This window comes from Rhinolophus hipposideros (assembly GCF_964194185.1).
Source record: "Rhinolophus hipposideros genome assembly, chromosome: 23".
In the NCBI taxonomy this organism is placed as follows: domain Eukaryota; kingdom Metazoa; phylum Chordata; class Mammalia; order Chiroptera; family Rhinolophidae; genus Rhinolophus; species Rhinolophus hipposideros.
This window is the reverse complement of record NC_138069.1, coordinates 43806640-43831356: the sequence shown is the minus strand read 5'-3', so window position 1 is coordinate 43831356 and position 24717 is coordinate 43806640. Positions and strand designations below refer to the sequence as shown.

Genomic DNA, 24717 nt, shown 5'->3' with positions numbered 1-24717 from the left:
TGCAAAGGAGCCAGGCACCCTCAGGACCCAGGAGCCGTCGGCGGCCCCTGGGCTCTCTCCGGGGCATCTTCCCCTGGGCGGGGAGGCTTGGAGAAGGGCTGGCATCAGGCAGCTGTCCCTACGGCCTCCGGGGGCACCGGGTCCAGTCCTTGCAGCCCTTTCCATACAGATATCCCGCGCCCAGGGGCCCCTCTTCAGAGGAAGCTGGCCAGCTAGCTGGTTTCTAAGGAGCCATTTTTTGTATCTGGAAAAGGGGACTTCCATTAGCAGCTGCCAGTTCTGTTTCTGAATTGGGGTCCGTGTTTTCGTTTTGGGACCACCTGAGTTTTCACCACCATCCACCAGCTTCTTGGCCTGTGGGGCTGGGGTGGGGCAGGCACTGCAGAGACTGGGCCTGTACAGAAGCCCCTCTTCCCAACTCAGTGGGACCCCAAGGATCTGGGGGGAAAGACGCCCACCGCACACAGCTCACGCCGGAGGCTCTGCAAACCCTGCTCGGGGCTGATAACAGGCGCCTCTGCAAAGGGAGTTTGTCCCGACACTGCAGAACGCTTTGGACGGCTGCCCAGAATTCTCTCCGGCTCTCCCCTTCCCAAACTCCTTCAATTCTTCTCATTACCCAGCCTCCATTAGGTGCTAACCTCTCTTTAACACTTGATAGCTTCTGATGGCCCCCAATTAAGGAGAGACACTAATCTTTCATTCTATCTGCTGGCAGCCTCAGCTGGCAGGAGTAGAAGCAGGGTGGGGGAGGCAGTTTCCGTGCTGCCAGCCCTGTTGGGGCCAGGGGCACTGCCACCACCCCAAGGCGCCCAGCTATCTCCTGAGCGGCCTGAACGCTTCCCGCTTCCACTGCTGCCCCTCCAGTCAGGTGCTCCATGCCTGTAAATATGCCCTGGTCGTGCCCGCTGTGCATAGCTGTACCACAGGCTCTGTCATGGCAAGGACACATCCGTCGTTGTGTCCCATGCACTTGTAACGGCCTGAGAGGTGTGGGGGCTGAATGTGTACTGGGTTGAACTGGACCTCCTGGCTGTAAGGGGCGGGGGCTGGTGCGACACACACTGTCCCTGGAGACCGAGCCCCCATCCCCAGCTCCCTGCATGTACATTCTGGGCCAAGGGAATATCCCCTGGTCACACCAGCTCTGCCTGAGGGAGACTACATACTCTCGGTCTCCCTACTGCTCACCTGCCCCACACTCCCATTTCAGATGACGAGAAATAACCGTAATTGCCACGCCACCCCAATTCCAGCCTTGCCCTCCCCACTAGTACTTGTCTGGTTTAGGTTGGTTAACAGTTTACCGTGTTTCTCCGAAAACAAGACCGGGTCTTATATTAAGCTGTGCTCCAAAAGACGCATTAGGGCTTACGTCCAGGGGATGTCATTCTGAAAAATCATGCTAGAGCTTATTTTCCGGTTAGGTCTAATTTTGGGGGAAACATGGTAGTATATGGGTCCTGAAGAGGTCTCCCTGCTTTCAGTCTGCCTCCCACCCTACTGTTCCTTCATCTCTGTTTCTTCTTCTGCAAAATGGGGCAACAGCATTTCTGCAAAGTTGCTAAGCATCAATTAAACTGGATCAGGTACACACAGGCCCAGCACTTCCACGGTGCTTGTCTACAATCACGAGATGTATTCTTTCTTCAAAACTCAGAGCTAACTTGGACGCGTGTGCAGCAGCTGGGGTGTCCCCACCGAGCACCAAACAAAGGACAGGCTCCTCCAGGTGTCTGCCTCCGGCCACAGGCAGCTCAGAGGCCTGTCTTCTTTGTGTAGACAGCACCTGACCACTGCTGTCTCGGAACCCATTCCACACCCATTTTCTGAGGACCTACTGTGTGCAGGGCTTCCTCCCAGGTCAGGGTGTCAGCAACATGGGAGGTGCCCTGGCTGAGTGTTCTGCTGGGTACCTACCATCAAAGTCTAAGGCATCGAATCCACCGCTGTCATTGTCTTCTTCAAGTGTGCTGCAAGACACGAGGGAAGAGTGGGGGAGAACACGTATGCATCAGAGATGGTCACGGGAAGGAAGCTTCCAGAGTGGGCAGGGCAGACAGGAAAGGATGGTCAGCAGGTGGAGCGAGGCCTATGCACCCAGGGGGAGCTGGATGAGGCTGGACGCTCCGCTGGGAGGTTGCGTCAGCCATGGAGTGGAGGGGCATGAAGAGCAGGTGGGCAGGGTCCCGGTCAGCCCCACGAGCTCTTTCCCACTCACTCTTCTTCTCTGATACAAGGACCTAACATCCACTGGTACTCAATGGGCTGCACTGGGTGAGGGGCCTGAAACAGCTGACCGTCCCGAGCCAGGACTGGAAGGGACCTGGCTCGTCAGTGTGTCCCCAGAGGTCGACGTTGTCCACATGTGGCTCGAGGCCCACACCAGGCCCTTGGCAGGACTGCAGATGTGGACCCAGCCCCTCTGGCCAGTTCTTGCTCTTGGCCCTTTGGAAACCACCCAGCTATGTCAGACTTTGAATGTGATGTGCCAAACATCTGGCTGGTTGGAAACATCTGGATGCCCAGGATTACCTCTCCTGTAGTTTTCCTTGTTGGGGACACTGATGGTTTCTGAGAGGTAAGGGGTACAGGGAACAGGAGTTGGGGGGCCATTCACAGGTCTCTCACTCTTCAGCAGGAAAAGCCAAGCCCTGGGGCCCTGGGACAGAAGAGCCTGACTTCTGGCGAGCATGGGGCAAAGTGACAAGGGTTTCATCATTTGATAGCTGCTGGGTGACCCTGGATGTCCCTTCTCTGAGCCTTAGCCGCCTCATCTGTAGAATGGGTACTATCCTGACTCTCTTTCCAGGTGGCCTCGAGGACGGCTGAGGTAGTGAGTGTTGAGTGGCACATGCAAGAACCGGCTAAGGTCCCGCCTCCTCCGCCAGCTGTCACCCACCTCCGATGAGGCGCATCTTCCTTGTAGCGTCTGACAATGGAGTCATTTCCTGGGGGCTCGGCAGTGATTGACATGATGCTGGAACGGCTCCGGTGGGGCTGCTTCAGACGTACATACAGGTGTGTTACAGGCTGGTATTTATACGCCCATGCCTCCGTGGGCATAAATATTGTATACACAGGGACTAAATGTAACTCAGTTGTGTCCCCACTAATCCAGTTGTGGGGGTCGGCAAGCTGGTTCTCAGAGTAACCTTGGCCGGAGAAGGCTCACTCAGCCCGGGGCAGCCGAGCTGGGTGCACATCTGCTCGCACAGCTGCTCCCTTCAGGAGCGGGGCAGGGAGGACACAGCCGGGAATGGCCAAGGCTCAGGGGCCAGGCTGAGCTCCATGTCCCCGGGCTGCGCCGGTCTTGGGCACTGGCTCTGGACCAGGTGGAGACCTGATGTGTGTGTGTGTGGGGGCAACAAAAGCCCCTAAACAGCATGGGGGCTAGAGGTAGACCTTTTGAAACTAGGCCTGTCGGCTCCTGGCAAGGACTGCCTTAAATAAGAGCCTGTGTCCCCCTGCCCCCCACCAGCTGCAATCAGACGAGTTGTCCTTGCCATATCTCTACGGCCCCCAGGGCCTGATTTTGGAAGCTGAGCTGACAAGCTTCCCAAGTCTTCCCTCGGGGTTAGAATGCTAAATCCCAAGCCTTGTGCTGCCTGGCTGCGGGGAGGGACTGGATATAGTGGCTGACTCCCTGGCTGGCCCTGCCCAGGTGGGCTGGAGGGGGGTGTGGGCTGGGGCAGAGGGCACCGAAGCTTTGCTCTGTGGTGCCTGCAGCTCCAGCTGCTCTTGGCCCAGGCCCCCCCCTCCCCACTCAGCAGCCGGAGTTGCCAGGGGCTGAGAAGTTGCAGCAGAATTTTCCGCCGCCTGTGCAATTCGCTACAGCCCCTTGGAGGCCCATCTCTTCCTCCCACCAAGTGTTAAATTGGGAAAGGAGGAGGCAAGAAGGTGTAAATACATCATGAGGCTGTGGAAACATCTTTAAATAAACATAAGGATGGCCTGGGCTGTAGCCCAGAACACGAGTGGTGCTGCCACAGGCCCAGCTTGGCGGGGAAAGCAACGGGGCCCAGGTCTTGGGGGAATGTGGGGGGGAGGGGCTGGTGGGGACCACGCTTACCATCTTGGGGAACGAGGTGGTGACCGGCAGGGACCGGGAGGAGCTGGGGCTGACGTCCAGGCCTTCTTCTTCTTGTCCTCTCCCTGTCCTCATCCAGACGAAGCAGGAGAGGTAGAAAGGGAAAGGGGACAGGGGACTGAGAGCCCCTGCAGCACTGAGCCCGGGGTTGACCTGTCTGAGGGGCTCAGCCTCCTATCTCCCATGAGGACTTCCTGGAGGGGAGCCTGGTCTTGTTCACCAACACGTCCCCAGCCAGGCCCATGGGGACCTCAGTCAAGGTCCCCAGCCAGCACTCCCTCTCTGGGGGGAATGTCCCAGCCCATTACCCCATCCTTAAACGAATCCCATGGCCCCTGTGGAACAGGGCCGCCTGAGCAGGGGGCAGGGCCAATGAGGGCACCTCTCCCGCTCCTTCAGGGGCAGTCTGGGGCCCTGTCCTGGGAGGTGAGCTTTCCCATCCGTGTCCCGCCTTGCCGTGTGCAGGCAGGCAGATGGACGCATGCACACACCCTAGCCTGTGGGGTGCCCTTCTGGACACTGTGTCCACTGGCAGAGATTCTCCCTTTTCCAGGCCCAGTCTAACGCCCCTTTCTTGATGGGCCTTCCCCAACCTTCCTCCAAGATCTCTCTCAGGTGTCCAGAGCTCTTCCCACCTCTCACTGACGGTCCTGAGTACATGGGCTCCCCAAGTGTCCACTTGGGCCTGCTGGTACCTGGCACTCAGTAGGTGCTTGAGTCACCTGGGCAAACCCACGCTAGCCAGTTGCCACTCCAGGGTCACAGTGAGGACCAGTGAGGGGAATTCTGAAGACAGTGTGTCTTGCAGAACTAGGTTTCATGGAAGGACCATAGCCCCATGCTCCAGGGATTGCTGACCAAAACGGTGGGAGGAAGGTCGAACAGTTGCCCGGCTGACGAGCTATGAGCAGAAACTCCAAGTTCAGCTTAAGTACTGGGGGCTCCGGATGGGCCCACAGGGAGGTGTGGCAGGCTGAGGGAACCATAGACGTGACATGGCTGCAGTCACAGCCCCTGCCCTCTCTGGTGACAAACAACATTAATTACTCTGTGGATACCCCGCTAGCTGGGGCGCCGAGGCCTTCCCAAGTTTACCCTGCAGAAGTGATCGCTACAGCGGGAGAGACAGAAGGACAGATAGCAGAGGGAATCTGGGCGTCTCACTAACCTTGACAATCTGATGTCTGCTTCAGGCTGATGGGCGATTTGGCTCTCTGCAGCTGAAAGGGGAGGGGAGAGAAAAGACAGAGGACACAAATCAAACAAGGCCTGAGACACATGTCACTGGAGTGACAGAAATAAATAAATGGAAGTGGAAATAAATAAATAAATGCTGCCCCTCGTCATGTGGCCACCGGAATCACAGAAGCCACACCACGCCCATCTCGGGGGCACTGCTCCCCGGGGCTAGTGAGGCAGCTGCTGGTACAGACAAGCTCTCCCTCGGGAGGCCGTGTGACGTGGCTCAGATGGCATGAGGAGCCCAGAGTGGCAGAGGGGAGGGGTGTGTGCGGGAGTGCCAGGCCGAGCAGAACTGGCACACGACGCAGGGGAATTTTCAGGAAAGGACGAGGCTTTTGGGCGGCTGTCCTGGCCGTAATCGGCACGAGGGCTAGCAGTTCCCCCGCTGATGTCCGACATGCTGCCTCTGGCTCCAAGTGTGCAGGGTGGGGTGCCCATCACGTGAGACTGTCTCACGCCCTCTCTCCCCAACCAGTCAGCCGTGTGCCGTGGATACTGAGCAAAGCAGACAGGATCACTGCTGGAGCCCAGCTCCCGAATGGTGCTCGGCACAGCCATTTGCTCAGTTGACATGTGAACAAACAAATAAATTTGGAAATAATGCTTATTTCATATTCTCTCTCTCCCTCTCCTACTATATTTAGAAGAAACGGGAGAATTGGTCAAAACAAACAAGTGAAGCTTGCGTTGGCACAGTCTCCATCGACAGGGCTGCAACAGCGGAGGCCCGTGTGGGGTCTGGGAGCTGCAGCCTGTGGTCGTGCCGCGCCTGGGCTGCCTGCCGGGGCTCCAGGGCCCCTGCCCCGGGCGGAGGCAAGTAAGTACCTGGATGCCCTTCAGGTTCATCCTGCGCTTGGGTGGGTGGTAAGGCAGGAAGTATCTGCTGTCTTCTGGCGACTCCTCTGAGGTTGAAGAGTCATCAGCTTCCTGACCGTTGGTCCTGGGGCCAGCGTCCCCAAAGTTCTGAGAGATGATGGTCACCGGCAGGTTCCTGGGCAGACTCTGCAAAGAGAAGCCGGGGCTGGTGATGGTGCGTGAGGAGCAGCCCGCAGGCAGATACCACTCTGCGAATGGTGCCATCACTCCGTGGCGACCCAAGCCTGAAACACTGGACGGCCTGCACCTCTTCCCTGACCCTGCGACCACCCGCACGCCAACGCTGTCATTCCAGCTCCAGTCTCTCTCCTCACGAGCCTCTGGCCAGGGGCCTGGAGCAGGCCGCGCATCCTTAGGAAAGGGACTGCCATGGGCTGCAGTCGGCCCTTTACTTCTAGACCACATCATATTCCCAGACTCCAGCCGCAGGCCTACGCTACAAACACAAAGGACTGCTGAATAAGAGTAACGATACAAACAGCTCCAACGCTGTCCTCAGGGCTCTGGATCCCTCGTCGGAAGCTGAGGCGCAACAGCATTCAGTAACTCCCACTGCCCCCCACGCCACACAGCACCTCATTCTACACTGCCCCCAAGGCCAGGCTTCTGCCCTGCTTCCCGGCACAAATCCTTCACGGTCCTAGAGCCACCGACCTCATAGTCCTGCTCCCTCCTGCTGCCCCTCCAGCCTGCCCCAGCCTCCCACTCCACAGATGACAGAACTGCCAGTCCTGGCTGCCGACGGTGTGCCCTGGGTGCCACACCCCCAGGCCTTTGCTCATGCTGTCCCCGGGGCCCCATGTTTCACTCATACATTCGCAGGTGTTGCTGATGGTCTACCCTGCATCGGGCAGTGTGCCAGGTGTTGGACAAACAGAGGGACCTTCCGGGAATTCCTGCCTGGGCACAAAATGCTAGAAAGGTTGAGCCCATAACACAGAAGCTCCAGGTTTTCACTATGGGGCCAGTGAAGGCCGAGTCCAGCCGGGGCAGGACGTGGTCAGGTGAGGTTGGGGACAGGGTTCCAAGTGGAGGTCCCGAGCCAATCAAGGGCTTCTCCTATAGGAGTCTTTCCTGAAACCTTGGGGAGCACAGCCCTCCACCCTGCTCCATGGCACCCCTTCAGTGTAATTTACAACACTGTTGAAACGCCACGCTCCTGGATTTGCCTGCAGTGCTAGATGGGAGCCCTGGGGGGGGGGGCATCTCATACTGGTTTCCCCAGGCCACTGACTAGGGGCCTCAGGCCAGCTAGTCGGCTGCGTGTGGCTGGGTTCCTCCGTGGTAAATGGGGGCAGTAATTGGACCTTCCTGGTAGGACAGTCCTGTGGGTTAAATAAGACCACGCACAGAAGGCACTTAGCACCACGTCTGCACACGACAGCACTCAGACCCACGCTGCACAATAGTACCCCCGCGCTGATGCCGGCGTTCACTCATTTCTGACTTCCCGTTCCCTGCTGTGCTGTGTACTGTGAACTTCATCCTGCCCATAAATGACAGTTTCCTCCTAGGCTTGAATGGGAGCAGGTCATCTTAAACCTGGTGACCATCCAGATGGTGCGGGGACCCCAATGGGAGGCCAGTGGCTGGCTGTGGTCAGCTGAGAAGGAGAGGAAGCTCCTTGGTGCAGTGACCTGACTGACATCACCCAGCCAGCAAGTGGCCCAGCCAGGGTTTTCACCTGCGTTTCCTAACTTCCGAGTTAATCGCTTCCACCCATCACTGCATAGACACACAGAAGGTTCGAGGACATAGATCGTTCTGGGTGTGGTAGGAGGGGTAGACTTCTGGCTTCAAATGGCTGAAGAGCCACCACAGGGAGGTGAGGACCCTGGGCGCCACCGGGGTGTTGGGAGGGCCTGGGCTCCGGGTGGGGCCACAGACAGCCCGCCCCACCTGGTCCAGGCTGCCGCTGTCCCTGGAGAGGCGCCGCAGCTTGCTCTCCAGATTGACAATGCAGGCTTCCCGCCGGACCATTTCGATCCTCATCTCGTCATTCTTCTCCTCCAGCTCACGGATCTGCTTCCTGTACTTGTCCTTCTCGATTAAGCACTGTGCGTACTGGGTCTGCGCGTCATCCCGGGAATGGAAGGCCTGCCAGGGAGGACGACAAGGCCACTTAGCTCTTCAGCCCAAGCAAAGCAGATCAGATCCGGGACGTGGGCCTGCCCAGACACCCACTGCCCAGCCCAGGCGCCAGCTGCTCTTTCCTTGACACCCTCTCCTGGGTGCCAATCACCATCAAACTGCTCCACAGCTGCCATCTGCCCGGCCCCTACCGTGAGCCAGGCCCCGTGCTCAGAGCTCTGGTGCAGTGTCTTGTTAGTGCTGTTATTATTCTTCCCATTTTACAGATGGGGGTCACTGAGGTGGGGGGAGGGGAGCTTGGCTGCAGTCACACACTGATGAGTGGCAGGGCCTGAATGTGGCTGCCTTACTCTAGAGACCACACTGTCACATGCACTGTGGCTCAGGCCCCCACCATATTCAAATGCCTGTGAATTATGAAAGCCTTTTGGATGGAATTCATCTTGAAACGGCAACAAGGAAGCTGGATTCATGAGTATCTCCTGCGTACTGACATGACACTACATGAAACGCCCTGCTGGCCACCCCGCCGCCCTACCTGGTCGCGCTCCCGCTCCACCTCCTCCAGCTGCAGCATGACTGTGTTCATGCGGTGCTTGTACATTTCGCAGTCCTTCCCCAGGGTCGAGCACTTCAGCTCCAGGTCTTCCTTCCCCTCCAGGTACTGCGGGCCACGGGGGGAATCAGCACGTGCGGCAGGGCACCCACTGGTCAGGGCTGGTGGTGGGTTTCTAGTGCCTTTCTGCTGGCCGGCCGGCCAGAGCTGGCCTGTCCCTCCCTACATCGCCTGTCCTTCGGAGATCCAGCTGTCTGACTAGCAGGGAGCACGGCAGTGGGCCAGTCAATTAACTGACATTTGCTTCAGACCTACTATGTGCCGAGGAATGTATTGGGGCAGTGTAGATACTGCACGTGTCATCCCATGGCCTTCAGTCAGGAGGGCCAGACAGTCATTGATAAATGACTACGGGGGTGCGGACGCTGGAAGCGCAGGGAGTTTATGCTCGGGTCAGGGAGAGAGGGGTCGGGGAGTCGGGTTAACTCACGTTAGTGCACAGGGGCTCCCTGGTGACGGGGCAGCCCAGGGGCACCAGGGTTGGAGGCTGCCCCACCGCCCAGCACTCCCACCTTGTCCCGCAGCTCCTCGGCCTGGCGGACCTCCTCCTGGAGGTTGTAGATCTTGTTGACCAGCTCCTGTCGGTCCTCCAGTGCCTCCTTGCGGTCATGCTCCAGGATGTCCAGGATGGCCTTGTCGGAGTCGGGAAGGCTGCGTTTCCCGGCCTGGGCGGGCGGGCGGGAAGGGTTAGGGCAGGGAGCAAGGTGGACCCAGAAGGCGGGGGTCAAAAAAGCCAGCGACAGACACTGAGAGACCAGAAGATTCTGTGCCAGGAAAGTACAGGCGTGAATCGCTGTCTCTTGGGGTCCTTAAGCAGCTTATTGTTTAAGAATTTTATCACCTGGAAAAAAGCATAAAACCCACTTGTGCTCAGGAATACCCCGTGGCCTGTTGTTCTGCCCTAGCTCTTCTCAGAGCCGGAGAATCATGTGCTGCTCTTCAAACACCTCACAGGTGACAACAGAGAGGGCTGATCGGCCTTCTAGATGCTTCCCCTGAAATATCAACTAATCTGCCCTGATTAAACCGTGTCCATCCTCTGCTCCGCACCAGAGCCTTACACACCAGGCAGCCAGTCCCGGGGAATTAATGCTACAGGGCTGCCTGTTTCCTTTCCTTAGATATATTCTGGGGCGTTAGTCCACAGTGACTTGTTTAACCCCCACACCTGACTCTGTGGTGCCAAAAGCAGGCAGGCTGGACGTTTTAACAAACCACACGGAGCTGGCTTGTGGCTGATTTCTCAGATCTTTAAGGGCAAGTGGGTTTCCGGCTGTACCTTCCTCAGGGCGCCCGGGACACTGGCATGTGAATGATTTTTGTGGAGTGCGTCAATTGAGGAAACTTTTCACAAGTGTTATTTCACGTGACGTCATATCTGTGAGAAGTGGGTGTGTGCTCACACCGTCTACAGAGGAGGAAACTACTTCGCCCCAGGATGCCATGAGTTGCCTGCAGTCCTGGGCAGGTGACTGGCCCCGCCCTCCCCGGTTCACCTGTATGATGGACTGCAGCTCCTGGATCTTGGTCTTCAGCATCTCATTCTCCCGCTCCAGCTCCAGAACCTGCTCCTTCTTGGGCCGATTCTCGATGTCATTTTTTAGTTTCAGTGACTGGTTCCTCTCCAGCTTGCATTCCTCCTCCATCTTATTCAACCGATGTTTCAGCTGATCGATCTGCAACAGCCCAGCAGGGACGAGGGGAGAAAGCCGTTGGCAGGAAACACTCGGGAAAGGCCATGCTTCCTCAGATGGCCCTGAACTTGCAGCAGAACCTGTGCTATGCCCCCTCTCTCCTTCTTCCAGGTGGTGACAGAGAAGGGTGCAAAGAAACCCCTTCCAGTGAAACAAGCCACCATCTCCTAGCTGGTGAAGAGTTCCTGATTCATTAATTTAGAATAGTTCTAAAGGCGCTTAGAAAATGCCCTCAGGTAACTTTTATGGGGTGGAACAGGCTACACAGGAGGATAAAAGATACCCACCAGTGTTTCCCTGAGGTCTGTTACCCACTTCAATGCCCTTTTATGATGGGCTTCAAACTCTGATCCTCAGAGCTCAAGGACGGCCCTGACAAGCCCTAGTGTTACGCACAGGAAGTTAGGGTGCAGGGCCCCATGCCTACTCCACCCCCCAGAGCAGCTCTGCTTGCACAGATTTTATTCTCTTGGGTTTCGCACAAGATTTTATTTGAACAAACGGCGCTGTTGCTAGACGAACGGCTGGAGACCCACTGGGCTGTAAGTTGACAGGACCTCTGGTCCAAAGGACCTGCCCAGAGTTAGTATCAGAAGTAGTTTCCTGGAGGAAGCAGTTACTACATCTACAAGCGGGACCACTGGAGCTATGCTGGGTTCAGTCTCAAGAGGTGAGTGTCAGGAACTGGGATCAAAAGACTTCTTAAGCCTTTGTGACTCAGAGTGTCTGCTCCCCCAAACGGATCAGCCTTGGTAAAACACCCGAAACAAGGGGATTGTTTTCAGGGGCTGCAGGGAAGGGAGGCACCAAAGGGGTGGCTGTCCTTTTTAAATTATAGGCTTATGGGAGAATAGCTTCGAGATATCTGGCAGGTAAGGGTGGTGGCTTTAACAAGGAAAGGACAGCTGCTGCAGCCCCATGGCCCGAGGGGAGGAGGAATGAGGCCCCCAAGGAAGCAGCCTGGGGCTGAGTAATCACCTAGGGACTCCATAGGCCTAGACACGCTGTCTCAGCATTAATGTATCTCCAGGGAAAGAAAATACAGGAGAAAGTTCTCAGAGAGAAACTTGTAAGTCCCTGCCAGAGGTTAACTCCCCAAATCCTGGGTAAAACAGAATCTTGGAAGATCCACCCAAGTACCCCGAACAGAGCCTCAGTTCTACCCGAGTGGGCATGGAGTGCCAGCACTGTGGGGTGCTTACTGGGTCACCCACTTTACCAGGCTTATGATGGTGCAGTGTCTCAGCAATCCTAGGGCGTAAGTATTATTTTCATTATTGCCATTTACAAATGAGGAAACTGAGGCCAAGAGCCAACTATGGTGAAACTAGAAGCCAGATTTGAACTCAAATTTATAGGATTGAAGAGCTCATGCTCTTAACAGAAACTCTATTACCCGCTGTGCCACTGACTCAATTCATCTGAATTCAGTAGATTGTTTACTGATCTGCTTGCTTCAACTAAATCGTAAGTGACCTGAGCAGAAATCAGGTTATTTATCCCCATGTCCCCCACAGTGCTAAGCACCGTGTCTTATGCATGACAGGTGCTTAATAAATATTCTATTTTCCACCCAGTAGCCAAAGTGATCCTTCTAGATATAAATCAATTGTCACTCCCCAGCTCTCAATCCTTCAGTGGCTTCCTACCACAGCTGGAATATATTACCAAGCTCTTACCAGGTCCCCGCGATCTGGACCCTGGCCATCTCTCCCACCTTTCATGCCCCTTACTCATTTGGCTCCAGAAAAACACCAAACATGCCCCCTACTTGGGACCTTTTGCATGGCTGTGTCCTTCCGTTTCCTCAGATCTCTGGTCACGTGTCCCCTTCTCACCAGCCTTTCCCAGCCATCCTATTTAAAACAGCATTCCTCACAATCCTCATACTCTTTATTTTCCTCTCAGTACTGCCAGACGTGTATCTATTTGTCTTCAGATTAGAATGTAAGCCTCATGACAGCAGGGCCTTCCTTGGTCTTGAGTTATGTGTCCCTGGAAAACACCCTGGTGCATGGTGGCTGTCCATAAGCACAAAGAATGAGTGAGTTAAGCCAAGTCCCTTCCCTTTCTCCATCTTGATGGTGAAGTCATTAATGACATCAATTATCCGGCGGGCAGACTATTCATTGATAAGTCTATTGGCTACCCCACTGAGCTTTGTGGAGACAGTTGTGAAAGGCAGAGCCCCAGCCTCAAGGACCTCATGCCTCCCCGGAACAGGTGCTGTGTCCATCTCCTCGCTGCCTTTCTGGGGCCACCGTCTGGTCCCCTGGGTCTTCCCACCTTCCCCCTCACCTGGCGTGGTGCATTATCTCTGTGCGCATAAGTGCACATGCTCACGGTGGATTGGGACCCAGAGCAGGAGGGAAACCCCACCGGGCCATGTGGGCTTGTCTGCACTTGTGTGTGGTAGGTCTAACCTCCTGAGCAGGATGGAAGCGCCACTGGGTTCCTGTGCCCTGGTCTGCACATGCACATGTGATCTGGGTCCTGATGCGGTGGCAGGAAGCCCCACTTGTTCTGTGTGCACATGCGCACACATGCGAATGGTGGAGGTGGGTCTTTACCTGTCACACTCAGCTTCCTGGGTCCGTGTGCGCACGTGTCCGGTGGGTCTAGGCCTTCGGAAACACGTGGCCCCCCTTCCCCCTCTGCTAGTGGAGGAACGCGAAGCTCTGGCGGCCCACTGCCCGCACGGCGTCTTGGGCGCCAGCAGCCTCGCTGCCCCTTGCTGGGCTCGGCCCAGTGGCCCCCGCCGCGGCCCTCACCTCGAGTTGGAGGTCTCGGCTTCTCATGACTGCCATGTTCTTCTCCTCACTGAGCTGGGCGTAGCGCATGGCCAGGGTGTAGTTGTCATCCTTCACCTTGACCAGCTCGTCATTGTAGCCGTCCCGCTCCTCCTTCATCTTGTAATACCGATCCTGGAACGTCAGCAGCTCCACCCGTGTCAGCGTCAGCTGCTTCTTCTCGTCCTCCAGCTGCCGCGACTTGGCCAGCAGCTCGCAGCGCTGCAGGTCCTTGGCCTTCATCTGCTGCTGCAGCTTGATGACCTCGTTCATCAGGAAATGCGTGAGGCCCTCGTGGCCCTCCTCCACTGTGGAGAGGGGCAGCTGGTCAGGCCTGGGGCCGGGGAGTGCAGGAGGGGGCTTCCAGACGTGGGCCAGGCGCCACTCGTTCACTCATTCACTCACCAACACGTTACTACCGTTAGGCACTGGGGTTCAGGGTGAGCAACACAGCCTTGGGCCCGGCAGCGCTCACGGTCTGCTAAGGGAGACAGACATTAAGAAAGCAGATGATCACACACAACTGTAACTACAGACTGAGGCCTTGACTGTGAGAGTGTGTACCCGGGACCAGGTCCAGCCCGCTGGCAGAGGGCTCAGAGAAGGCTCCTGACAGTTGAGCTGCAATGTTAAGTGTAGGAGGAAAACACACTCTAGAAGTGGAGCATTGCCAAGGCCCTACCGGGAGGCGGGAGGGACTTGGCACATTTCAGGAACTGAAGGAAGACCAAAGTGGCGGGAACCCAGAGAGAGACAGAGGCAGAAAGGTGAGACTGGGAGTGTCAGCAGGGGCTGGACCACGTTCAACCTGTGTGGGCTGCATTAAAGATGTGGGTATTTAGATGGAAGCAAAGGAAAACCGCGGAAAGGTCTTACGCAGGGGAGGTTTATGTAAGGAGAGGAGAAAGCACTGGCAAGCGTAGAGTGGACAGTGTTGTAGGGATCTGGACTGGGTAGTGGTGGAGATAGAGAGAAGACTGATTCAGGAATGTTTAGGAAGGAAAATTAAGAGAACAAGATGACCAAGGGTTCTAGCTCAGGAGACTGGCCAGAGAGTAGCAAGGCAAGTACAAGATCCAGAGGGTAGTACCAGTATCTCTTCTACCCCACCAATGTCCATGGGGTGTTCCATGAACACCTACTTCTCTCGGCTCCTGCTTCAGTTTGCCCGTCACCTACTTTGCATCATCAGGCAGAAATAAGTGGTTGACAGCCCATAAGTGCCAGAGGGGCACAGTCCTAATGCCACGGACTCATAGCTTTAGAACTGTCTCACCACAACATAGGGACACACACACACACACACACACACACACACACACACACACATCTACCAGAGTCTGAATGCTCTGGATGGCAAAACCACTCACCCACGATGGTGGAGAATCTCCGGGTGGGCTCCTTCCCAGTCACCAGTTTGTACAGTTCTGGGTAATAAAATTCCAGGCTCTCCAAGAAGACCACATAGCCCCTTTGGCCCTTGGTATGTAGAATGTCTAGTAATCGGCCTAGGGGAAAAGCCAAGTCACTCAGTGAGAAGAAGAGGACATGACTGATTAAATGCAAGTCTCCATGTCCAATCTTATCCTGGACTCTAGGAAGACAGATTCTGTCACCACATTCTGTCACTCCTGAGTTGTATCTTGGAGTCCAGATAATGTAAATCAAAGTGCCGGGCTCGCAACAGGGATTCAGTGGGTGTGAGTTCCCTTTTTCTAAGAAATTGGTAGAACCAGGATAAATGGAATTGCAGCCTCGGGAAACCAACAGTTTCAAAGAGCTTCCCAGTTGACCAGGATTAAAAGGAACCATATAGGCATCAGCTCTTATGTGATTGAAGGAAGTTGGAAGTACAATAGCAATTACAGAATAACACGTGTTTCTCTGGGATTTAGAGCAGAAAGACAAACATTTGTGTGGGGAGCGAGGAGAAGTTACAGGAAGCAGGCATAGCTCCCTGTCTTCTTTGGGATTATCACATACTCTGGAAACATCTTTAACCTAAACGTAATTTGCCCAGCAGTTTTCAGTTTCCACCCTACTGGATCCACTTATTGTTTACATTTCTTGGCCCTTCCTTAAACAATTTATTTTCAGTTGTTTCTTCCCTTGAGGTCCTAAAACTACCTTTTCCGTAGGATAGACATAACAAGTAAGTTTCATCTTGTGTCAACGGATTGCTTGGCGGAGCTGCCTGGAGCACTGTGTTGAGAAGGCGTCTAAAGTTATATCCAAGCTCAGGAGGAAAGCATGCTGTGATTAGTGATTTCTGTCATGTAAGCAAAAGAGAGTCACAGCGTATGAGCTACTTATCAGCAGTCACATGCGGGAAGGTGATTTTCAAACCTTTTAAACCAGGAGCCACAGAAATATATTTTACACTGTGTGACCTTGTGCCCACACACAAAGACAAATACACAGACATATATATACATATATATATATACACACACACATACATATATAAACCCAGAACAAGTTTCACAAACCACTCTTATTAGGGTGAATGAATGTGATAAAATGTCATGGACACTAACTAGGCAGTCTAGAAAAGTCTATGGACCCCTTCTCAGAATAATACTTTTTTTCCTCCTTTTTTTAATTAAAATTTATTGGGGTGACAATGATAGAGTAATACTTTTAAACAGATAAAATGCATTGGATTACAACAAGAAACAATTACAATAAAATACAGCGATCAGATGTTCAAGTTATGACTCAGTAATGTGCTCCTCTATTGATGCATTAAATAACACAATGTCACGACAGGTCTAATAAGTACTACAATTTCAAGGGAGAGATGAGTGTAAATGATATTTGGGGAGATCCGTAACAGCTGTAATGTGATGTAATGTGATATGAAGACGCCTGTAAGTTTTCCTGGCGACAAAGTCACAGGTGTTGCTACTCGTTACTGTCATTTGGTGCCTACCTACATTCATCATTGAAGGGGATACGAAGGCTCAGTTAGGTGAGAGAAATAACCGTAATCCCCCCACCCAAGTTCGGGACCCTCTGAGTTCCATACTTAGCTTGGTGGGGGCACAGGGGTGGGCAGAGGTCTGTCTGTGGACCCCAACAGAAAAACTCACGACGTCCAGACCCGTCGTGTGGGTACAGCTGCCTGGAGGTGAAGGGCATTTCCTGCAGCTGCCACCAGGGAACCGCGTGCCCCGCCCCTAGGGGCCCCGCTGGGTACCCACCTGCCCGGTTGATCTTGGATGGCAGCATGGGTGCATTGAGTACTTCGTCCTCATCTTGCTCGTCGATGACCTTGCACTGGCGCAGGTAGGGGGTGAGCTTGGCAGGGTTGATGTAGCGGCTGAGCATGTGCCGGTTACATTCCACGTTCTCCCACAGGGCGTCCTCCTCGTCCTTCAGGGTCTCCATGTAGTCATCCATCTTGGGCCCTCCCCCTCTCAGACAGAAACCCCAACAAGGTCAACAGCAGGGCGTCACTGGGCAGCCCTGTCCAGTGCTTCCGAGTGCTCTCTAGGGTACAGGAAGTTGGAGAAGTACAGGGAAGTCTGGATGTGTTTTACCTACTTAAGAAAGGAGGGCACAGGAATACGGGGATGTATGGGGGGAGAGGGGACAGGTTGCAGCTGGAGAGCCTTTCCATCCCAGTTTGTACATCTCACTAAGGACGTACCTTTCCCAAAACAATACATACTACGATTTTTGGTTTTACAACGTCACATAAATGGTGTCATACCATATGCTTCCTTGTTTCCGTTTAAAACTTGCTTTTTACTCTCTACATTTTTTGAGATTTATTTACGTTGATACATAGAAATCTAGTGTGTCCATTTTTAAACAGCTTTAATGAGATATAATTCATGGACTATACAATTTACCTTTTTAAAGTGTACAATTCAAAGGTTTTCAATATATTTACAGTTGTGCAACTATCATCACGATTAGTTTTAGAACATTTTCATCAACCCCAAAGAAACTCCACATCGCTTAGCAGTCTCTCCCATTTCCCTCCAATACATGCCCCTCCCCCACCCCAGGCAACCACTCATCTACCTCTGTGTCTACAGATTTGCCTGCTTTGGACATTTCATGTACAGCAGGCCCTTGAAAAATGTAGTTTCATTCAATTGTCCGTATTAACAATCTCTGAACTTCAATTGCCTTGTTCATCTTTAACTGCTGAACACATTATCCCATTGGAAGGATATACCAAAATTTCTTCTCCATTTCCCTACTGATGGATATTTAATGTCCCCCCAAGTGTTTACTTGACCATTTAGAACTATTTGCAAGAGGGAAAAAATGGAAACAACCTAAATATTCGTCAGCAGATATTCCAGGACCCTTTTATACCACAGCATAGAGCACAGGTGTGGTGACATGAAAACATCCCAAGACACATTGTTTTTCAAAAGAGTAAATTTCAGAAGACATGCACGCAGTATACATAATAAAAAAAGTTTGGGTCTTTGTCCCAGGCTCCTGGCACAGAGCTCTTAGAACTCTTGGACTCCTGTGTGGTGAGAGTGTATCTTTTGTATGGTAACAAGATGACTAGTTGATAAAGGCCCCTAGGGAGCCACACGGGTCTTTCTATTAAACAGCAGGGAACACCAGATCAAGGCTCTCGGGCCAGGCCCTCCAGGTGGGCCATTTTGTCACCTCTTTTCCGGGACAAGGAGACTACCTGCCTGTGGACAAACTCCGCGGCAGCTTCTGGTCTCAGCCCCTTACTCAGTCACTGGAAACATTTATCGTGTGGCTCCCTATGGCTGTTTCCGTGAAGCTCAAAGTCCTGATCTTGATCCCCAAGGCGCTGTGTGGTTTGCCTCCTGCCCGCCCTCCTGGTCTCATCCTGACGGTGTCCCATACACGCTGGCCTCTCTCATTTTCCACAAACTCCTGCTTGCTTCAGAGCCTGCTGCCTGCACTTCCCCTCACTGCCCCCCCGTCACGGCTCAGGTAACCTCCCCTTTATTGTTTGCTCTAAAGGAGATGACATGAGAAGTACCTGGCATGTGGCAGGCTCACGATGGCAGCTGCTCCCCTGTGATGGAGGTTTGACTTTACTCCTGCCTGGGGCTTGTCCCTCCTGGAGCCAGTCTCCTGAATCTGGAGTTGCGATGGCAGGGATCTGTCCAAGGAGAAAGAACATGACTTGGCACAGAGGTGGTCAGAGAGCGAGAGCAGCATTCAGGTATCAAAGTGATGCCGAGTGCATCTTTCCAGGTGACAGTGACGAGACGCACCTGCCCAGGAGCTGCTGGGAAGCAGGGCTTTTGTGCCAGCCTGTGGGCAGTCTGGAAGGTCGCACTGGCTGCAGGTTCTAAGACCCCTGGGAACAGAAGTTGGGGCACACGTGGCCTGGGGGTTGCTCATAGCGGGGGATGATCTCTCTATGCAGAATGGAGACCTTCTCATCAGCCACTAATTCATGAGGTCAAAAACAGCAACCACATTCCTGAGCCCAGATGAGTTCCCTTCACTGTGAGTTATGTCTTCAGCCCCCGGCTGGCCGTGGGTTTGGGCAGGAACATGCCACGGCACACTCTGTGATTTCCCCAAGGTGACATTTCTTATGGTGACTGACAAGGCTGTGGGAATGCCTGGCTGCTCTAGGAGCCTGACTGTGGATTTTATCGGGAAGGGCCAGTTCTCTTTCTGGAGAATGGGAGGCTAGGGAGAGGGAAAGGTGGGGCTCAAACTCTGAGAAGGTGAGAGGGGCCTGACTTCTGACAGCTGCCGGGGTCCCTGTGGTGGGGCCTCAGGCAGATGCTCCACAACTGCTCCACTTGGGAGTGATGGGGACCCTGGGAAGCCACTGCTTCATCAGCAACTTGCTTGGTTTTGGCTTTGAGGATTAATTACAGGTGACACCAGCTCTCTCAGAGCTGACAGAAGCTGTTCTTGTAGGGTGTCAGCTGGATTGGAGTGAGCTGTCACCGGCCCTGGGCCCCAGGGAAGTGGCAGTGACACGCTTCTCTGGAGGACACCGTCTCCTCGGTGTCCTCATGGCCTCCCTGCTCTGTAGCTGGGACAAGAGCAGTTGCACTGCTGTGGGCACCGCGGATGAGGGCTGGGGCATGACCTGCAGAGCCAAGTGCCAAGACCAGTAGGGCTGGCCACAGGCCAGCAAGCAGGGGCAACGGGGAATGAGCCTTTCCTGCGCTGGCGTTAGAAAGGAGAACATGTGTTTCTCTTATAATCAGAAAGTTTTTAAAACATTAATTGTGAGGGAGGGAAAACAGGTATGCATAGGTGAGGAGGGGGAAACCGAGGCATGGGACAACCAGTTGTGAGGGTGACCCACTATTTATGCCCTCAGAGGCCGGAGAAATGTATAGCGTAAGAGGTGTCTCAAGAGACTGACTTATGGGTAGAACATTCAACAGGCTGAAGCATCTCCCTTGATGCTTACAGACCATTGACTGTGTGCCTGGTACTTTGCTAAGCAGAACCCTATCTCAAGGTCTCTTTGAGATAGGTGCTATTATTATTATCATCATCGTCATCATCATCATCTTATATCATCGTCATCATTACCATCATCACCATCACCATCAGCATCATCATCGCTGTCTTACATCATCACCATCATCATCACCATCACCATCACCACCATCATCACCATCACCATCATCACTATCACCACCATCATCACCACCATCACCATCATCATCACCATCATCGTCATCACTGTCTTACATCACCACCATCATCATCATCATCATCATCATCACCATCATCACCATCACCATCATCATCACCATCATCGTCATCACTGTCTTACATCATCACCATCATCATCATCATCATCATCATCATCACCACTGTCTTATAGCCAAGGAAATCAAAGCTGGGAGAGGTCAAAGTCTTATAATTAGCATGGGAGGCAGGATTTGGACCCAAGGTTCTCTGACTTCCTCTTTTTTTTTTTTTATTAATTTTATTGGGGTGACAATTGTTAGTAAATTTACATAGATTTCAGGTGTACAATTCTGTATTATATCGTCTATAAATCCCATTGTGTGTTCACCACCCAGAGTCAGTTCTCCTTCCATCACCATATATTTGATCCCCTTTACCCTCATCACCCACCCCCCACCCCCTTACCCTCTGGTAACCACTAAATTATTGTCTGTGTCTATGAGTTTTTGTTTCTCATTTGTTTGTCTTGTTCTTTTTGGTTTATATACCACATATCAGTGAAATCATAGGGTTCTCTGCTTTTTCTGTCTGACTTATTTCACTTAGCATTATACTCTCAAGATCCATCCATGTTGTCACAAATGCTCCTATATCATCTTTCCTTAACGCCGAATAGTATTCCATTGTGTATATGTACCACAACTTCTTTATCCATTCATCTATCGAAGGACATTTTGGTTGTTTCCATGTCTTGGCCACCGTAAACAAAGCTGCAATGAACATTGGCGTACACGTGTCTCTATAGAGAAATGCTTTTATATTTTTGGGGTAGATACCCAGGAGCGCGATTGCTGGGTCATATGGTAATTCTATTCGTAATTTCTTGAGGAACCTCCACACTGCCTTCCATAGCGGCTGCACCACTCTGACTTCCTCTTAATCACTACTATAAAGACCCTACAACTGCCTTTTTTTTTCAGGTTTACCATTTAAATGACACTAACCAGAAAGTATACATACAAAAGCTCCGTGAAACATCACTTGAACACACAAGCTTAAGACAGAACCAAAAACAGGTTCTAAGATGGCAGATATTGGCTCAGGGTTAAAAAAAGAACAACTACTGCTTCTCAGAAAAGGCATCAATTGCTTGGTGAGTTAGTCATTAGTGTAGTTCAAGCCCCATTTCAACCCCACAGCGAAGCCCACTAGAGAAGCACTCGTACACACTGCCTGTGTTGCTCCCACTTAAGAATAAAGACAGCCAAGGATCATGTGATGTTTGAGGAATGGCTCCACATGGAAGGAAGAGATCAGAGGAGATAAAGTAAGACAAAGAATCCAGGAAGCAGACAATGCACAGAATAAGATAAAACTTTAAAAAAACACTATTTGATAATTAAAATCCATTAAGACATAAAATAATGTATCCATAAAACAATAGTAAGATGCTATAAAAAGGGAACAAAGAATGAGTTCTTGGCAATTCAAATAAGGTAGCAGGAATTCATAATTAATAAAAGGTTTGGAAGATGAAGTTGAAGAAGTCTCCCAAAAATTTAATAAAAAGAGAAGGAAGATAAGAAGAGAGAGGGATGAGATCTACTCAGACGGTCTAATGTCCAATAAATAGAAATCCTAGGAAGAGATTACAGAGGTTATATTTCCTTTGTTGTATATCTTTTGAGGATATAATATAAATTATGGGATGAAATTATCAGAGAAATAATATTAGACGATTCTCCAAATGTAAGAACACGAGCCTTCAGATTTAAAGAGACTTTGAACATTCAGTACAATCAGTGGAAAAGAACCTACGCAAAGCATCATTATGAAGTTTCAGGTCACCAGGGAATAACAGAAGACCCTAAAAGCTTCCAGAAAGAAAATATCAGGTCATCTGCAAAGGATGGGAAGCGAGCTTGGCCTCAGATCTTTCCCTAGCAACACTGGAAGCTGGGAGATAATAAAGCAGTACCTTCACATTTTTGACGGAAAATACTTTTAACCTAGAATTGTGAACCCACCCAAGCTATTACGTGTGAAAATAGAATACTATTTTCAGAAAGGCAAGGACTCTATACTCTTTCTTAGGAAGCTACTGGAGGACATACTCTAGTAAAATGAGGGAATAAAACAATAAAGAGGAAGGCATGCAGCCCAGAAAACAGAATCTAACTGGACAAAACACCAGGGAAAGGCCAAGGAGAGAGGGACGCAGCAAGAAGTAACTGCCAAGATTATGCTAGGACTATCGAGGGCCCATTGGGAGGCTGCCTGGAGGAAAACACTGAATGATTATCTGATATATTTGATAATTTAGGCAATGATATTGTTAAGCAAAGGACAGGTCTGAGAGTCAGATGGAGAAACAGTTAAGGACAGGTACATAGAGAGTTAGAAGTGGGTGCCTCTGGGATCAGGACCAGGGATATTGATGGCCAGGCTGGGAACTGATGTTTTTCTTTACATTTCACTGCTTTGCTCTGCATGACACACATATTATCTTGGTAAAACAATTAATTAAAAGAATAATACATGAGTGGGACAATTAAGTTCGCAAACTTTCCACTGTGCACTTACATGGTGGAAAGTTCATGAACTTTATTTGTCCGACCTTTGTGTGTCAATAGTTGGAAACAGGAATTCATAAAAGTATAAAGAACCAAACAGTTACCTCCCTTCTCTGCACACTTACCACGTTCTATCTTTTGTAATGGCTGTCATACGGCTCACACCTTCATAAACCAGAAGTGCTGTGTGTTGGGCACTTCAGAGATGTCACCTCCCTTCACCTTCATAGGAGTGTGATAAGATAGGTTTTAATGTTCCCATTTTATGATGAGAAGGCAGGATCAGAGAGTTATAATAAATAATGGGGTGAGATCCCACTAAGTGGTAGAGCAGAGATTCCAACTCGGCCCTCAGTGACTCCATGCCCTCTGATCTTAATTAAACTAGCAAATATCACCACTAACATTTATTAAGCATACATCTAATCTAACCAATTAGATTACCTGCATCCTGGGTGCCCTATCTTCCTCTTTACTGCTTCCTTCCCTCATTTTGCTGGAGCGTATTCTGTAACAGCTGTCTATGAAAGGTGCATGGTAGTTGCTGTAGGCAGACACCCTGTGGATTATCTCATGTAACACGACCAACCTATGAGGCAGCTACTACTATCACCCCCATTTTATAGAAGAGGAAACAGGTTCAGGGAGGTTCAGCGATCTGCCACACATGTGTCTCACCTCGGCCTCCTCCACAGAACTTAGCATGGGGCCTTACTCTTAGTAGGTGTTCAATATGTATTTGTTGGATGAATAAATAAAAATCAAATCCTGAATAAAATAAACAGTGAGGCTGCTGTTATTTCAAATCCAGAGAATGCCAAGCCCTTTGGAAATAAGTGTCCTTGTGGGACAGACACCTCTTCTCTTACGAGTTGCCCCAGGGCAAAAGCTCCGGAACCAGGAGGGGGTGAGTCAACAGCCAGTCAGATAAACTCACGTGTGGTTAATTGATTTGCCTGGATGATTGCAGTGAGTGGCTTCACTGAAAAGGAGGGTTTAATTATTCCAATGAAACCTTTACTTAATTGAAAGGACTTCTGGCAAAACAAGGGACAAAGATTATTTCAAAGAATGACCTACTGCCTGTGAGAAAGGACTGAAGAGACACTGGTCCTATCAGCTCCCAGCCGTGTACAGTGTTCACAGCCCTTTATGGAAAAGAACCAGAGTCATCCCTTCCTGTGCGTCTCCACCCCCACCCCGCCTCGTTCCCTTTCATTGCTACAAAAAGGGCACTTAGAGAAGCAGCTAAAAAATTCCCCCACAGGATTCTTCCTTGGATCCCACTTTTTAACCTCTGTCTATCTCAGCTCATTCAACTGAAATATTGAGATAATATTTCCCATCAATTAACATGTGTACAGCAATCAACGGAGCTTCACTGATACGTATTTTGAAAGCAGCAATTACCATTTTACATTCACAGCGGAGTGGCAGACACTGCCAGCTTCCGACCCAGTATCCATTCTTTCTGAGTTATTAACAGAGCCCGGGTTTTGCTGGGAGTGTTCCTGTGCCCATCTGAAAAACTATATGTCTCGCCTCCCTTGCAGCTAGAGGTGGCTATGTGACACGGTCCTGACCAATGAGATGTAAGTGGGAGTTCCTAGGTGAGACTTCTAGGAAGGCTGTTTGGCTGTAGGGCAGACTCAGGTGAGCAGAGCCTTTTATTTGTCTCTGCTTCCTACCTGGAACGTGGATGCAATGCTCTGAAGCAGAGCAGCTATCTTGTGAGCACGAGGACAAAGACCACACTTGAAGTATGGCTGCCTAGGTTGCTACAAGGGCTTTGAGTCCAAGCTAACCTGAGTCCACGACCCACGAGAAGAATTAAATCTCTAGTATAAAACTCTGATTTTGTTTCTACTACTGGCAGTTAGGAAAGCCATCCTAACAGATGCATGTGACAAATAAGATCCAAGCCGTCTAAGAAAGTCACCTTGGTCCCAGCCATAGACTTCTGAGCCCTACCATCTGAGCAGCTGCTGCCATATCTGTCTGTCCATTCCTGTTCCCACAGTGAGCAGGCGACCAATACAGACTGAGGCCTGCCCATGGATGGAGTGCTGCGGGGGACAGACAGACTGTGACTCCGAGGGGTTACAATGCCATGAGGAAA

General features: G+C 51.7%; 1 protein-coding gene across 1 annotated transcript in view; it reads right to left on the bottom strand.

Annotated features, from left to right (window-relative positions):
• Nucleotides 1-16812, bottom strand: part of CARD11 (caspase recruitment domain family member 11) — a 31506-nt gene extending 14694 nt beyond the window's left edge. Inside the window, exons 1-12 of the mRNA XM_081035778.1 lie at nt 16602-16812; nt 14769-14906; nt 13381-13706; nt 10412-10591; nt 9428-9580; nt 8838-8963; nt 8108-8305; nt 6158-6334; nt 5259-5310; nt 4073-4155; nt 2903-3003; nt 1921-1973 (exon numbers count right to left, since the gene is read on the bottom strand). Coding sequence (XP_080891904.1) covers nt 1921-1973; nt 2903-3003; nt 4073-4155; nt 5259-5310; nt 6158-6334; nt 8108-8305; nt 8838-8963; nt 9428-9580; nt 10412-10591; nt 13381-13706; nt 14769-14906; nt 16602-16800 — 1786 coding nt within the window. The 5' untranslated portion in view covers nt 16801-16812. The remainder of the gene's footprint in view (nt 1-1920; nt 1974-2902; nt 3004-4072; nt 4156-5258; nt 5311-6157; nt 6335-8107; nt 8306-8837; nt 8964-9427; nt 9581-10411; nt 10592-13380; nt 13707-14768; nt 14907-16601) is intronic.
• Nucleotides 16813-24717: the final 7905 nt, after the last annotated feature.